Raw genomic sequence first — 18,936 nt, 5'->3', positions numbered from 1 at the left:
AATCAAATAAATGCTATTGTAGCTGGTTATCTTCACAATTTCTGAGTTAAATATTTATTAAGGGTTTTAATGATATAACTTATGATATGATTCTGGAGTCTGCGAATGTTTTACCTGTATCAGGCGATCAGAAGTGGTCAGCAAACTGGTTTAGCGGATGGAAAACACTCGAGTCTCTTATAGTAATTTTTCTACCAGCATGAGATGGTAATCTTGAGCTAATGAACTATCATCTCAACTTATAAGTGTTTAAATAGCGTTAAAACGATAGGGTTGATAACTGTTCAACGCTTTTACATCGATAGATGGTGTCATGATGCTTAATTGTTAGTGTGATTTCAAAATAGTTATCTAAGCTATAGGCTTAGTGATCGATCCAAAATGCTGTAAAACAGTAGATCAACTTTTATGTCTAAAGAATCTTTATACTACCAGTTCTGATTTGTACCTCACCTGTGAATAATATGTAGAGTTTTATTGTGTAACATATGCAGTGGTCATCACTGTTGTCTCGCTGAGTCCCAAAAGTAGATTATCAAGGCTTTCAGGTAGAGATATCATGCAGTTGTCTCAACCTCCCAGTTTGAGACCACTCACGTTTGTCTTCACTTGGGTCTGAACAATAGACTTTTTTCGGTCATACTTTACACACGTATTTTAACATGTTATCCATACAAGGAGCTCCAAATTGCTTAAAATAATAAGGAACAACTGGAGTTATATTGAAATATGTGAAAAAACACCACGTTGGGAGTTATTTTGTCAACGAATGTAGTATTTCTAAACGCACTTAACAGACCAAACGTCAATCAAAGGTTTTATACAGAGTTTTTCAAAATTTGAATTTAATACTGACCGTACATCTTCCTGTGTTGGTAGTGATATTTTCATTATATTGCTGGTTCTAACTGTATCTCTGCCCGTATCAGGGGAGAAGAGGTGAGCAGCAAACTGGTTCAGCAAACACTGATGCTCTTACCACAACATTATTCCTTTGGTGTTCAAAAGTGATCAAATTATTACATGTGGAGGTGGTGTTCTGCTGTAATAATGTTAGTGTTCAAATTACCAACATCAGTGACTCAGATATTGCGAGTAACCAATATGAAACAGTCATCTGTGTTGAACGAACTACCAGTTCTGATAACCCACCTAGGAAACCAAAAAGTGTAGAGTTATAATGTGTAGCTTGTGATATCATGCCAGAGTCAAAAGGAGAACCAGGTATGTAATTCAAAATAGTCTGTTTGATGAAATATATGTATTTTAACAAATGGTGTGAGTTACTTTTTCAACGACAATGCTAATAAGACAGTTAGTTTCTAGTAAATTTGTAGAGATTTGTATACTCACAAGCTTGTTCACAATGCGTCTGCCTGAAGCAGTGCTCAAACTGGTTCAGCAAAAACACCAATGCTCGATTTATTTACCTTGCACCATTCCCAATGTAATTACATCTTTACCTAGTTTTATTGTGTTGGTATAGCAGTGTCAATAAACGGCCAATGATCCTACAGTGGTATTTTAGATGGTACACAACCTTAATTTTTTGTTTCAAATGTCCAAGTTTCCTTAATGTCAGTTTCTTGCGTATCCAATATGTTATAAAAAGCTTTTTGATCGCATTGAAAGAACTCCTTGTATTATCAGTGCTGATATGTATCATGTGTATGAAGCCAAAATGGAGTTGCATAGACGAAGTTTAAAGCCTAGACTAGATGAGTCCAAAAGTAGATTGTTACATTGACTTTGAGGTGGAAATGGATATTATTTGAAACAACACCATATCTCGTATCCTTTCCTGTTTTTAATTACATGATCAACTCATGTAACTTTAAAGGTAATGTTTAAACAAGCGTGTCAATGTCCTGACGTTTATGGTAATGGGAAATCCTAGGTTCAATGCAAGCTGGGGGTTTGAGATTTTGGGATAGAATAACAGCTATTCGAAGAAAAAAAATTAATTGAATCTAACAAGTTTTAAACAACAGTATCTTCATAAAAAATAAACATTGTTTCATTTAAGGCAAAATGATCAAAAGTTAAACAATCAATTAAGATGCCTGAGAATCCCTCTCTCAAACGATAGTCGATCTCGTCACTGTCGAAACCATCAGGCTATGGTCCCTCAGTCAAAGAGATGAGATGTTGCTGGGCCAGACTCGTGATCACATGAAAACAGTGTAAAACATTTGCATTTAATATGTATAATCCAGTACTTGAATGCAAAAAGTCTATCATATGTCATCAACAATGTTTTGCTTTTGAAATATATGTTTTCCAATACTCGAGCACACAACAATGTCATTGGTGTTATTGATAAATGAGTTTTGTTGCTTCAGACAATTCATTTCAGATTATAAAATTAAACAAGTAAATGTGATAATTATGAACTTTTGGTTTAAAACACCTTAGACCATAGACTAACCAACACAAGTAGACTTCATTGTCAATTTTGAAGCTCTTTTTTATGTTTAGTTCATGTCCGGTGACAATGATTGCTAGTGTTGACGACATTTTTTTTTCTATCATGGTTAACTTCATGATATATGTTTTACCGTTTGGTTATATAAATCGGGTCATTGTTTCTGATTAGATCGTTTGAAGGTTGAAAATGTTTGAAATAACAATGAAGGAATTGTAAAAAAAAACCACGACATCTGCATTGCAAGGGACATAACTAACATAAAAAATGGCTTCAGTTGTTCCATAAAAATGAGGAATCTACTAATTTAGTATGTTTATGGTTATACAGTACGAATAAGTGCATTCTAGATTCATTTGTTAATATATTATCATAATGGCTTTGGTTGATGTTTGGATTTTTATCCTTGCGATCCTGTGATTGTAGAACTATGGGTTTAACAGACGTTATGACCAACTATCCATTTCAGTTCTATTGACTTCACGGCATTGTTTACTTACTTAAGAGCATTGTTGTTTTACTTGACAACATGAGTACCAATAGGGTTCATATATTTAGAGAATACATCAAATGTCAACTTATCATCTGACCAATTGATTAAACAATGAGTGTTGCATCATAATTTGTGGCAGAAAAAAACATAATCTCTTTTGGAAGTTATGAGTAGTGATTTTTAAGAAAAGGTAAAGTATTGTAGGCGTAATTAGTCTGACGAAAATTTTTAAGGCTCATACAATTTTTACTCGTGTTGTCAAAACTATCCTTATGTGTTTGTTGAGTAAACTATTTTAGTTCTAATTGCAATGTGTTGTTGATTTAGAGTTTGGGTTTGATGTTTAACCTGCGTTTTAGTCTATGTTAACACACAACTCAAAAAAGTAACAGCATACCCAAGAGGTAGATCCGATATGGGCGTTAGCTTATACAGGGTGTTTTTTTAATGCTTATTCACAATTCTCAATTAAACAAGCTGAAGTTAAGAAAACATAAACAGTTGGTCAAAGTGTCTTACTGTACTTGAATGAAAAAAAAACACCCTGTATTACGTGGATCGCCTTTCAGCCCTAGCCACGACTTTTTTAATGCGATTTTATATCCACTGCTGTTACTTTACAATCATAGATACATAAAAACATATTGTACATTATCTGTTTTTATTACACCTAAACAGTTCGTTTTCTTCTTTTCAATGGTGGTTCCTGAAGTCGATAATGTGTGTCCAAGTGTGTTGATTTTGTCTGGTAGAATGTATCTTTTGTCATCGTCAGCACTCAAAGTCACCTTGTTTATAGCAACAGTTGAAACGATATGCTTCTTCGATGAGATGATGTTGTTCATAGTGTAGGTAGACTCACAAGAATACAGACACTGGACGTAGTCTTCAAATTTTATTTTGTTTTTCACAACAGATTTTTTGATTCCCTTGACTTTTTTGATGGGACTGTCTCTCTTGTCTATGGCGTACACCTTACTTCGTAGTCCTACAAAGGCTTTCATCACTTCACCACCTAATTCATCCTTAAACTTCCCAAGAACTTTTTTTTCCCCTCTGAAAACAGAGGATGGTCCTTGGGATAGTTGCTGGTGTCAAGATGTTTTTGTAGCAATTTTAAGTCTTCATACAAATCTACTGTCTCAATCTTAAGAAAATAAGAATCGGTATCCTGGTAGCAAAGTTTCACTCTGTCTCCGTAAAATGGCTTCAATACGGCGTAATAAAAGTCATACATTCGCACTTTACTTAAATCTAAAATACTCATACCAATATAAATTGGTTTGTTCAAAACAACTTTTGTCTTTCCCATGTGAATGCCTACCAAGTTCTCATTGTAGACTGTTCGATCGATAAAGTTTGGTTTTGAAATCAATTTCTCAGCCTTTTTCGGATCTGACACTAACCTGATATCGAGTCTGTTTCGAACCTGTTCCATCGTCTTCCCATATATCGCATTGGACATCAATTTGTAAAAGTCTTTCTCGAATTCGTTGCATGCATTTTTTCTCTTTTCCGTGTTTAGATTAATGAAAGGTTTGAGCCAGTCTTTTTGTTTGAATTGAATTGCACGATGAATCTTTTTCAACTTCAATCCATGACTCAATGCTTGTTTTAGAGCTACGTAATGTATCACATATTTTTCTTTGTCTTCAACTGTTGTTAAAAGTTTCTTATGTACACCTCCAGGTGGTACTTTTGTCTCTGCACAGAAAGGTAAGTCAGCATGGTCGTCGTGTAGCGTTTGTGGATATTCCAGGTCAACTTCAAGTATGTATCCCTCGTCTGCATCGTCAGGTATGGACTCAATATCAATTTCTAAATCATCACACCACTTGAGCCCAGCATAAGGGATATGACGACTTAGGGCTTCCCCATATAAGTTATTTGCGTCAATATAGATTAAATATTTGCTGGGCACATTAGGGTCTTTTGATATATACTTGTTGTTGGCTACGGAATGACGTTTGATACACTGTGTGATCCCGCCTCGAATTCCCTTCTCAACCATCAAAAACATGTCCATGTCCTTAATGATTTCGAGTTGAATGCCTGTATATTTCAACATTGCATCCCATGCCAGTCCTGGTGTAGTAAAGTAGTAGGCAGGGTCTAAGTTGTATGTCATTAGACAGGTTTTGCGGAAATTTTCAAATGCATCACACAGAATCAAGACGTCACATTTTACATAGATGTCAGAATACTCCCCTAATGTTTTTATATTGAATGTTTTCCACACGTTTTCCGCATGACTGTAGTCTTCATCGCTTATCTCCTCTTCACTAAGTCTACTGTAAAATGCAGACTTTGGTGGAAGTTGTCTTTCTTCGAGTTTGTCAAATGCAGTCATGTAGTCGTAGCAGAATACTCCTTTTTTTGTTAGCAGTTCGGTATTTTCAGGAAAATTTCTTTTTGTTTCAATAAAATCAGGTTTTGGTAGGTTAATTGCCAAGTTGCTGAGACTATCCTGCATAAATCTATAGGAATCTAAACATCTCAATTCCATCACATTATTCTTGGCATGTTTCACTTTAACCATTTTTGAAAATGAGATGTATTTTTCTTCAGTGTTGGGTATAACTTTAATTTCATTTGTGTCATACCCTAATTCTCTTACGATAAAATGAGAGTCATATCCTGACAGGTTGTGGATAAAGCAGGGCACAAAATGTTGATCTTGATAAAACAGATTGCAGTGTCTATGAGCGACTCCAAGATATTTTCCACTGACATGACAATGATTTCTTACCTTGCAGTTTTCCTGGGTAAAGTTTCCTTTGTTACAAACGTGACAGGCAGTAGCAGCATCGAAGTCTTCCTGTTCCTTCTGCGTAAGCTTAGGTACTTTAAGCTTCTTGTCGCCGAACAAAATCTTGTCTATGAATTGAATATCATCGTTCATGCTTTTTACAAAATTTTTGGCAGCGTCCTGTCCTCGATACACTCGCAGTTGTGTGTGCTGATCCTCAGAGTCTTTCAACAAGTATGCATAGCTATAAGGTGTGTGATGTTGATATGCACTTGTCCAAGACTTTTCTGTGTCACCATCACACGCATGCACTGGCTGTAGTAGTGTTTCGAATCTGCATATATCACAAACCTAACTTTCTTTGAACGATGCTCATTTTTGAATGAAATAGTGTCATCAGATGGAAATTCACATCGCTGAACTTTCAGACATTCCAATTGATGCAACCATTTTTTCCTCAGCGGTTTTGTCATAGTAATCGTTAAAATGAGCAAAACAACGCTTACAAACCTTGATTTTACAGTGATCTTTTGTAAATTGGGAATGAACTAATCTATTAAAATCGGTTATCAGACAATAATGTGATGTATTTAAATCTGTGACGTACAGTAAATCGAAATGGGTTTCCTTCTCTTCATCACAAACTTTTAACGGGTAAACGTCAGCCTGCTCTGTTAGTCCAAACACATTAACGGACACACTGTTTACTCTTTCGAATTGTTTGATCTCATCGAGTTTTACTGGGAATGAAATACAGTTCCAATCATATTTATCTTCAAGTTCCTTGTTATTTATGTATTGGGACACTATCCAGGGTTCGTTGGTGACATGTTTTGACAAGATCGCGTACTTGAAACAAAAGTCATCAGAATTTCTAATGTTTATCACAGCTTTCCTATCAGAAATTCGTTTAGGAAGTTGAATGTTACGATGTAACACTTTATCATGATAAAATTCAACATGTTAAAATAAAACATGTTAAAATGAAGCATGTTAAAATGCAACATGTTAAAATGAAACATGCTAAAATGTAACATTTTATCAGGTTAAAATGCAACATGTTAAAATGTAACATTTTATCATTTTAAAATTAAACATGTTAAAATTTAACATTTTAAAATGTAACATGTTAAAATGTAACATTTTATCATGTTAAAATGCAACATATTACAATGTAACATATTAAAATGTAACATGTTAACATTTTATCATGTTAAAATGAAACATGTTAAAATAAAACATGTTAAAATGTAACATTTTATCATGTTAAAATGTAACATTTTGAAATAAAACATGTTAAAATGTACATTTTATAATGTTAAAATGCAACATTTTAAAATGTAACATGTTAAAATGTAACATTTTATCATGTTAAAATGAAACATGTTAAAATAAAACATGTTAAAATGTAACATTTTATCATGTTAAAATGTAACATTTTCAAATAAAACATGTTAAAATGTACATTTTATAATGTTAAAATGCAACATTTTAAAATGTAACATGTTAAAATGTAACATTTTATCATGTTAAAATAAAACATGTTAAAATGTAACATTTTATCATGTTAAAATGCAACATGTTAAAATGTAACATTTTATCATGTTAAAATGAAACGGTAAAATTTTACATTTTATCATGTTAAAATGCAACATGTTAAAATGTAACATTTAATCATGTTAAAATGCAACGTGTTAAAATGCAACATGTTAAAATGTAACATATATTTTAACATGATAAAACGTTACATTTTAACATGTTTTATTTTAACATGATAAAATGTTACATTTTAACATGTTACGTTTTAACATGTTACATTTTAAAATGTTACATTTTAACAAGTTTCACTTAAAATGATAAAATGTTACATTTATAACTTGTTTCATTTTCACATGATAAAATGTTACATTTTAACATGTTTCATTTTAACATGATAAAATGTTACATTTTATCATGTTTCATTTTAACATGTTTCATTTTAACATGATAAAATGTTACATTTAAACATGTTTCATTTTAACATGATAAAATGTTACATTTTAACATGTTACGTTTTAAAATGTTACATTTTAACATGTTACATTTTAATATGTTTAATTTTAACATGTTTCATTTTAAAATGACAAAATATAACATTTAAAAATGTTGCATTTTAACATGATAAAATGTTGCATTTTAACATGATAAAATGTTACATTTTAACATGTTACCTTTTAAAATGTTGCATTTTAACATGATAAGATGTTACATTTTAACATGTTTCATTTTAAAATGTTACATTTTAACATGTTTCATTTTAACATGATAAAATGTTTCATTTTAACCTGATATAATGTTACATTTTAACATGTTTCATTTTAACATGTTGCATTTTAACATGTTGCATTTTAACATGATAAAATGTTAAATTTGAACATGTTACATTTTAAAATGTTGCATTTTAACATAATAAAATGTTACATTTTAACATGTTTCATTTGAAAATGTTTCATTTGAAAATGTTACATTTTAACATGTTTCATTTTAACATGATAAAAAGTTACATTTTAACATGTTACATTTTAACATGATAAAATGTTACATTTTAACATGTTACATTTTAAAATGTTGGATTTTAACATGATAAAATAATACATTTTAACATGTTTTATTTGGAAATGTTACATTTTAACATGTTTCATTTGAAAATGTTACATTTTTACATGTTTCATTTAAACATGTTTCATTTTAACATGATAAAATGTTACATTTAAAAATGTTACATTTTAACATGTTAAATTTCAATATGGTACATTTTAATACGTTGCATTTTATCATGATAAAATGTTACATTTTAACATGTTGCATTTTAACATGTTTAATTTGAAAATGTTACATTTTTACATGTTTCATTTAAACATGTTTCATTTTAACATGATAAAATGTTACATTTAAAAATGTTACATTTTAACATGTTACATTTTAATATGTTACATTTTAACATGTTGCATTTTAACATTTTAAAATGTTAATTTTTAACATGTTTCATTTTACAATGATAAAATGTTACATTTTAACATGTTTCATTTTACAATGATAAAATGTTACATTTTAACATGTTTCATTTTAACATGATAAAATGTTACATTTAAAAATGTTACATTTTAACATGTTACATTTTAATATGTTACATTTTAATATGTTGCATTTTATCATGATAAAATGTTACATTTTAACATGTTGCATTTTATCATGATAAAATGTTACATTTTAACATGTTGCATTTTAACATGTTACATTTTAAAATGTTACATTTTAACAAATTTAATTTTAACATGATAAAATGTTACATTTTAACATGATAAAATGTTACATTTTAACATGTTTCATTTTAACATAATAAAATGTTACATTTTAACATGTTTTATTTTAACACGATAAAATGTTACATTTTAAAATGTAACATTTTAACATGTTACATTTTAATATGTTACATTTTAACATGTTGCATTTTAACATGCTGCATTTTAACATGATAAAATGTTACATTTTAACATGTTGCATTTTAAAATTAAAAATGTTACATTTTAACATGTTGCATTTTAACATGATAAAATGTTAAATTTTAACACGTTTCATTTTAACATGATAAAATGTTACATTTTAACATGTTTCCTTTTAACATGATAAAATGTTACATTTTAACATGTTACGTTTCAACATGATACATGTTAAAATGTTGCATTTTAACATGATAAAATGTTACATTTTAACATGTTTCATTTTAACATGATAAAATGTTACATTTAAAAATGTTACATTTTAATATGTTACATTTTAATATGTTGCATTTTATCATGATAAAATGTTACATTTTAACATGTTACATTTTAAAATGTTACATTTTAACAAGTTTCATTTTAACATGATACAATGTTACATTTTAAATTGTTGCATTTTAAAATCGTAAAATGTTACATTTTAACATGTTTCATTTTAACATGTTTCATTTTAACATGATATAATGTTACATTTAAAAATGTTACATTTAAACATGTTACATTTTAATATGTTGCATTTTATCATGATAAGATGTTACATTTTAACATGTTACATTTTAAAATGTTACATTTTAACAAGTTTAATTTTAACATGATAAAATGTTACATTTTAACATGTTTCATTTTAACATGATAAAATGTTACATTTTAACATGTTTCATTTTAACATGATAAAATGTTACATTTTAACATGTTTCATTTTAACATGATAAAATGTTACATTTTAACATGTTTCATTTTAACATGATAAAATGTTACATTTTAAAATGTTACAATTAACATGTTGCATTTTAACATGATAAAATGTTACATTTTAACATGTTTCATTTTAACATGTTGCATTTTAACATGATAAAGTGTTACATTTAACATGTTACATTTTAAAATATTACATTTTAACAAGTTTCATTTTAACATGATAAAATGTTACATTTTAAAATGTTACATTTTAACATGTTACATTTTAATATGTTACATTTAACATGTTGCATTTTAACAATATAAAATGTTACATTTTAAAATGAGGCATTTTAACATGATAAAATGTTAAATTTTAACTTGTTTCATTTTAACATGATAAAATGTTACATTTTAACATGATATAATGGTAAATTTGAACATGTTACATTTTAAAATGTTGCATTTTAACATAATAAAATGTTACATTTTAACATGTTTCATTTGAAAATGTTTCATTTGAAAATGTTACATTTTAACATGTTTCATTTTAACATGATAAAAAGTTACATTTTAACATGTTTCATTTTAACATGATAAAATGTTACATTTTAACATGTTTCATTTTAACATGATAAATTGTTGCATTTTAACATGATAAAATGTTACATTTTAACATATTACATTTTAAAATGTTGCATTTTAACATGATAAAATGTTACATTTTAACATGTTTCATTTGAAAATGTTACATTTTAACATGTTTCATTTGAAAATGTTACATTTTAACATGTTTCATTTGAAAATGTTACATTTTTACATTTTTCATTTAAACATGATAAAATGTTACATTTTAACATGTTTCATTTTAACATCATAAAATGTTACATTTTAACATGTTTCATTTTAACATGATATAATGTTACATTTTAACATGTTTCCTTTTAACATGATAAAATGTTACATTTTAACATGTTACGTTTCAACATGATACATGTTAAAATGTTGCATTTTAACATGATAAAATGTTACATTTTAACATGTTTCATTTTAACATGATAAAATGTTACATTTAAAAATGTTACATTTAAAAATGTTACATTTAAAAATGTTACATTTAAAAATGTTACATTTAAAAATGTTACATTTAAAAATGTTACATTTAAAAATGTTACATTTAAAAATGTTACATTTAAAAATGTTACATTTTTACATGTTACATTTTTATATGTTACATTTTAATATGTTACATTTTATCATGATAAAATGTTACATTTTAACATGTTTCATTTTAACATAATAAAATGTTAAATTTTAACATGTTTCATTTTAACATGATAAAATGTTACATTTTAAAATGTTACATTTTAACATGTTACATTTTAATATGTTACATTTTAACATGTTGCATTTTAACATGATAAAATGTTACATTTTAACAAGTTGCATTTTAACATGATAAAATGTTACATTTAAAAATTTTACATTTTAACATGTTACATTTTAATAGGTTACATTTTAATATGTTGCATTTTATCATGATAAAATGTTACATTTTAACATGTTACATTTAAAAATGTTACATTTTAACAAGTTTCATTTTAACATGATACAATGTTACATTTTAAATTGTTGCATTTTAAAATGGTAAAATGTTACATTTTAACATGTTTCATTTTAACATGTTTCATTTTAACATGATATAATGTTAAATTTAAAAATGTTACATTTAAACATGTTACATTTTAATATGTTACATTTTAATATGTTGCATTTTATCATGATAAGATGTTACATTTTAACATGTTACATTTTAAAATGTTACATTTTAAATAGTTTAATTTTAACATGATAAAATGTTACATTTTAACATGTTTCATTTTAACATGATAAAATGTTACATTTTAACATGTTTCATTTTAACATGTTTCATTTTAACATGATAAAATGTTACATTTTAACATGTTTCATTTTAACATGATAAAATATTACATTTTAACATGTTTCATTTTAACATGATAAAATGTTACATTTTAAAATGTTACAAATAACATGTTGCATTTTAACATGATAAAATGTTACATTTTAACATGTTTCATTTTAACATGTTGCATTTTAACATGATTAAATGTTACATTTTAACATGTTACATTTTAAAATATTACATTTTAACAAGTTTCATTTAAACAAGATAAAATGTTACATTTTAAAATGTTACATTTTAACATGTTACATTTTAATATGTTACATTTTAACATGTTGCATTTTAACATGATAAAATGTTACATTTTAACATGAGGCATTTTAACATGATAAAATGTTAAATTTTAACTTGTTTCATTTTAACATGATAAAATGTTACATTTTAACATGATATAATGTTAAATTTGAACATGTTACATTTTAAAATGTTGCATTTTAACATAATAAAATGTTACATTTTAACATGATTCATTTGAAAATGTTTCATTTGAAAATGTTACATTTTAACATGTTTCATTTTAACATGATAAAAAGTGACATTTTAACATGTTTTATTTTACATGATAAAATGTTACATTTTAACATATTACATTTTAAAATGTTGCATTTTAAAACATGATAAAATGTTACATTTTAACATGTTTCATTTGAAAATGTTACATTTTTACATTTTTCATTTAAACATGATAAAATGTTACATTTTAACATGTTTCATTTTAACATCATAAAATGTTACATTTTAACATGTTTCATTTTAACATGATAAAATGTTACATTTTAACATGTTTCATTTTAACATGATAAAATGTTACATTTAAAAATTTTACATTTTAACATGTTACATTTTAATATGTTACATTTTAACATGTTTCATTTTAACATAATAAAATGATACATTTTAACATGTTTCATTTTAACATGATAAAATGTTACATTTTAACATGTTTCATTTTTACATAATAAAATGTTACATTTTAACATGTTTCATTTTATCACGATAAAATGTTACATTTTAAAATGTAACATTTTAACATGTTACATTTTAATATGTTACATTTTAACATGTTACACTTAAACATGCTGCATTTTAACATGATAAAATGTTACATTTTAACATGTTGCATTTTAACATTAAAAATGTTAAATTTTAACATGTTTCATTTTAACATAATAAAATGTTACATTTTAACATGTTTCATTTTAACATGCTAAAATGTTACATTTTAACATGTTTCATTTTAACATGTTGCATTTTAACATGATAAAATGTTACATTTTAGCATGTTACATTTTAAAATATTACATTTTAACAAATTTCATTTTAACATGATAAAATGTTACATTTTAAAATGTTAAATTTTAACATGTTACATTTTAATATGTTACATTTTAACATGTTGCATTTTAACATGATAAAATGTTACATTTTAACATGAGGCATTTTAACATGATAAAATGTTAAATTTTAACTTGTTTCATTTTAACATGATAAAATGTTACATTTTAACATGATAAAATGTTAAATTTAAACATGTTACATTTTAACATAATAAAATGTTACATTTTAACATGATAAAAAGTTACATTTTAACATGTTTCATTTTAACATGATAAAAAGTTACATTTTAACATGTTTCCTTTTAACATGATAAAATGTTACATTTTAACATGTTTCATTTTAACATGATAAAATGTTACATTTAAAAATGTTACATTTTAATATGTTACATTTTAATATGTTGCATTTTATCATGATAAAATGTTACAATTTAACATGTTTCATTTTAACATAATAAAATGTTAAATTTTAACATGTTTCATTTTAACATGATAAAATGTTACATTTTAAAATGTTACATTTTAACATGTTACATTTTAATATGTTACATTTTAACATGTTGCATTTTAACATGATAAAATGTTACATTTTAACATGAGGCATTTTAACATGATAAAATGTTAAATTTTAACTTGTTTCATTTTAACATGATAAAATGTTACATTTTAACATGATATAATGTTAAATTTGAACATGTTACATTTTAAAATGTTGCATTTTAACATAATAAAATGTTACATTTTAACATGATTCATTTGAAAATGTTTCATTTGAAAATGTTACATTTTAACATGTTTCATTTTAACATGATAAAAAGTGACATTTTAACATGTTTTATTTTACATGATAAAATGTTACATTTTAACATATTACATTTTAAAATGTTGCATTTTAACATGATAAAATGTTACATTTTAACATGTTTCATTTGAAAATGTTACATTTTTACATTTTTCATTTAAACATGATAAAATGTTACATTTTAACATGTTTCATTTTAACATCATAAAATGTTACATTTTAACATGTTTCATTTTAACATGATAAAATGTTACATTTTAACATGTTTCATTTTAACATGATAAAATGTTACATTTAAAAATTTTACATTTTAACATGTTACATTTTAATATGTTACATTTTAACATGTTTCATTTTAACATAATAAAATGATACATTTTAACATGTTTCATTTTAACATGATAAAATGTTACATTTTAACATGTTTCATTTTTACATAATAAAATGTTACATTTTAACATGTTTCATTTTATCACGATAAAATGTTACATTTTAAAATGTAACATTTTAACATGTTACATTTTAATATGTTACATTTTAACATGTTACACTTAAACATGCTGCATTTTAACATGATAAAATGTTACATTTTAACATGTTGCATTTTAACATTAAAAATGTTAAATTTTAACATGTTTCATTTTAACATAATAAAATGTTACATTTTAACATGTTTCATTTTAACATGCTAAAATGTTACATTTTAACATGTTTCATTTTAACATGTTGCATTTTAACATGATAAAATGTTACATTTTAGCATGTTACATTTTAAAATATTACATTTTAACAAATTTCATTTTAACATGATAAAATGTTACATTTTAAAATGTTAAATTTTAACATGTTACATTTTAATATGTTACATTTTAACATGTTGCATTTTAACATGATAAAATGTTACATTTTAACATGAGGCATTTTAACATGATAAAATGTTAAATTTTAACTTGTTTCATTTTAACATGATAAAATGTTACATTTTAACATGATAAAATGTTAAATTTAAACATGTTACATTTTAACATAATAAAATGTTACATTTTAACATGATAAAAAGTTACATTTTAACATGTTTCATTTTAACATGATAAAAAGTTACATTTTAACATGTTTCCTTTTAACATGATAAAATGTTACATTTTAACATGTTTCATTTTAACATGATAAAATGTTACATTTAAAAATGTTACATTTTAATATGTTACATTTTAATATGTTGCATTTTATCATGATAAAATGTTACAATTTAACATGTTTCATTTTAACATAATAAAATGTTAAATTTTAACAAGTTTAATTTTAACATGATAAAATGTTACATTTTAACATGTTTCATTTTAACATGATAAAATGTTACATTTTAACATGTTTCATTTTAACATGATAAAATGTTACATTTTAACATGTTTCATTTTAACATGATAAAATGTTACATTTTAACATGTTTCATTTTAACATGATAAAATGTTACATTTTAAAATGTTACAATTAACATGTTGCATTTTAACATGATAAAATGTTACATTTTAACATGTTGCATTTTAACATGATAAAGTGTTACATTTTAACATGTTACATTTTAAAATATTACATTTTAACAAGTTTCATTTTAACATGATAAAATGTTACATTTTAAAATGTTACATTTTAACATGTTACATTTTAATATGTTACATTTAACATGTTGCATTTTAACATGATAAAATGTTACATTTTAACATGAGGCATTTTAACATGATAAAATGTTAAATTTTAACTTGTTTCATTTTAACATGATAAAATGTTACATTTTAACATGATATAATGGTAAATTTGAACATGTTACATTTTAAAATGTTGCATTTTAACATAATAAAATGTTACATTTTATCATGTTTCATTTGAAAATGTTTCATTTGAAAATGTTACATTTTAACATGTTTCATTTTAACATGATAAAAAGTTACATTTTAACATGTTTCATTTTAACATGATAAAATGTTACATTTTAACATGTTTCATTTTAACATGATAAATTGTTGCATTTTAACATGATAAAATGTTACATTTTAACATATTACATTTTAAAATGTTGCATTTTAACATGATAAAATGTTACATTTTAACATGTTTCATTTGAAAATGTTACATTTTAACATGTTTCATTTGAAAATGTTACATTTTAACATGTTTCATTTGAAAATGTTACATTTTTACATTTTTCATTTAAACATGATAAAATGTTACATTTTAACATGTTACATTTTAACATCATAAAATGTTACATTTTAACATGTTTCATTTTGACATGATATAATGTTACATTTTAACATGTTTCCTTTTAACATGATAAAATGTTACATTTTAACATGTTACGTTTCAACATGATACATGTTAAAATGTTGCATTTTAACATGATAAAATGTTACATTTTAACATGTTTCATTTTAACATGATAAAATGTTACATTTAAAAATGTTACATTTAAAAATGTTACATTTTTACATGTTACATTTTTATATGTTACATTTTAATATGTTACATTTTATCATGATAAAATGTTACATTTTAACATGTTTCATTTTAACATAATAAAATGTTAAATTTTAACATGTTTCATTTTAACATGATAAAATGTTACATTTTAAAATGTTACATTTTAACATGTTACATTTTAATATGTTACATTTTAACATGTTGCATTTTAACATGATAAAATGTTACATTTTAACAAGTTGCATTTTAACATGATAAAATGTTACATTTAAAAATTTTACATTTTAACATGTTACATTTTAATAGGTTACATTTTAATATGTTGCATTTTATCATGATAAAATGTTACATTTTAACATGTTACATTTAAAAATGTTACATTTTAACAAGTTTCATTTTAACATGATACAATGTTACATTTTAAATTGTTGCATTTTAAAATGGTAAAATGTTACATTTTAACATGTTTCATTTTAACATGTTTCATTTTAACATGATATAATGTTAAATTTAAAAATGTTACATTTAAACATGTTACATTTTAATATGTTACATTTTAATATGTTGCATTTTATCATGATAAGATGTTACATTTTAACATGTTACATTTTAAAATGTTACATTTTAACAAGTTTAATTTTAACATGATAAAATGTTACATTTTAACATGTTTCATTTTAACATGATAAAATGTTACATTTTAACATGTTTCATTTTAACATGTTTCATTTTAACATGATAAAATGTTACATTTTAACATGTTTCATTTTAACATGATAAAATATTACATTTTAACATGTTTCATTTTAACATGATAAAATGTTACATTTTAAAATGTTACAAATAACATGTTGCATTTTAACATGATAAAATGTTACATTTTAACATGTTTCATTTTAACATGTTGCATTTTAACATGATTAAATGTTACATTTTAACATGTTACATTTTAAAATATTACATTTTAACAAGTTTCATTTAAACAAGATAAAATGTTACATTTTAAAATGTTACATTTTAACATGTTACATTTTAATATGTTACATTTTAACATGTTGCATTTTAACATGATAAAATGTTACATTTTAACATGAGGCATTTTAACATGATAAAATGTTAAATTTTAACTTGTTTCATTTTAACATGATAAAATGTTACATTTTAACATGATATAATGTTAAATTTGAACATGCTACATTTTAAAATGTTGCATTTTAACATAATAAAATGTTACATTTTAACATGATTCATTTGAAAATGTTTCATTTGAAAATGTTACATTTTAACATGTTTCATTTTAACATGATAAAAAGTGACATTTTAACATGTTTTATTTTACATGATAAAATGTTACATTTTAACATATTACATTTTAAAATGTTGCATTTTAACATGATAAAATGTTACATTTTAACATGTTTCATTTGAAAATGTTACATTTTTACATTTTTCATTTAAACATGATAAAATGTTACATTTTAACATGTTTCATTTTAACATCATAAAATGTTACATTTTAACATGTTTCATTTTAACATGATAAAATGTTACATTTTAACATGTTTCATTTTAACATGATAAAATGTTACATTTAAAAATTTTACATTTTAACATGTTACATTTTAATATGTTACATTTTAACATGTTTCATTTTAACATAATAAAATGATACATTTTAACATGTTTCATTTTAACATGATAAAATGTTACATTTTAACATGTTTCATTTTTACATAATAAAATGTTACATTTTAACATGTTTCATTTTATCACGATAAAATGTTACATTTTAAAATGTAACATTTTAACATGTTACATTTTAATATGTTACATTTTAACATGTTACACTTAAACATGCTGCATTTTAACATGATAAAATGTTACATTTTAACATGTTGCATTTTAACATTAAAAATGTTAAATTTTAACATGTTTCATTTTAACATAATAAAATGTTACATTTTAACATGTTTCATTTTAACATGCTAAAATGTTACATTTTAACATGTTTCATTTTAACATGTTGCATTTTAACATGATAAAATGTTACATTTTAGCATGTTACATTTTAAAATATTACATTTTAACAAATTTCATTTTAACATGATAAAATGTTACATTTTAAAATGTTAAATTTTAACATGTTACATTTTAATATGTTACATTTTAACATGTTGCATTTTAACATGATAAAATGTTACATTTTAACATGAGGCATTTTAACATGATAAAATGTTAAATTTTAACTTGTTTCATTTTAACATGATAAAATGTTACATTTTAACATGATAAAATGTTAAATTTAAACATGTTACATTTTAACATGATAAAATGTTACATTTTAACATGATAAAAAGTTACATTTTTACATGTTTCATTTTAACATGATAAAAAGTTACATTTTAACATGTTTCCTTTTAACATGATAAAATGTTACATTTTAACATGTTT

General features: G+C 24.2%; 1 protein-coding gene across 1 annotated transcript in view; it reads right to left on the bottom strand.

Annotated features, from left to right (window-relative positions):
• Nucleotides 1-3,780: 3,780 nt before the first annotated feature.
• Nucleotides 3,781-18,936, bottom strand: part of LOC128982039 (uncharacterized) — a gene marked incomplete at its 3' end in the record, with an annotated part of 60,894 nt that continues 45,738 nt past the window's right edge. The window contains exons 2-3 of the mRNA XM_054401079.1: nucleotides 4,325-6,001; nucleotides 3,781-3,974 (exon numbers count right to left, since the gene is read on the bottom strand). Of these exons, the coding sequence (XP_054257054.1) occupies nucleotides 3,781-3,974; nucleotides 4,325-6,001 (1,871 nt within the window). The remainder of the gene's footprint in view (nucleotides 3,975-4,324; nucleotides 6,002-18,936) is intronic.

Source organism: Macrosteles quadrilineatus, unplaced genomic scaffold (assembly GCF_028750875.1).
Source record: "Macrosteles quadrilineatus isolate MER2022 unplaced genomic scaffold, UCM_ALF_1.0 Scaffold_88__1_contigs__length_433083, whole genome shotgun sequence".
Lineage (NCBI taxonomy): Eukaryota > Metazoa > Arthropoda > Insecta > Hemiptera > Cicadellidae > Macrosteles > Macrosteles quadrilineatus.
This window is presented reverse-complemented; position numbering and strand designations above follow the sequence as displayed.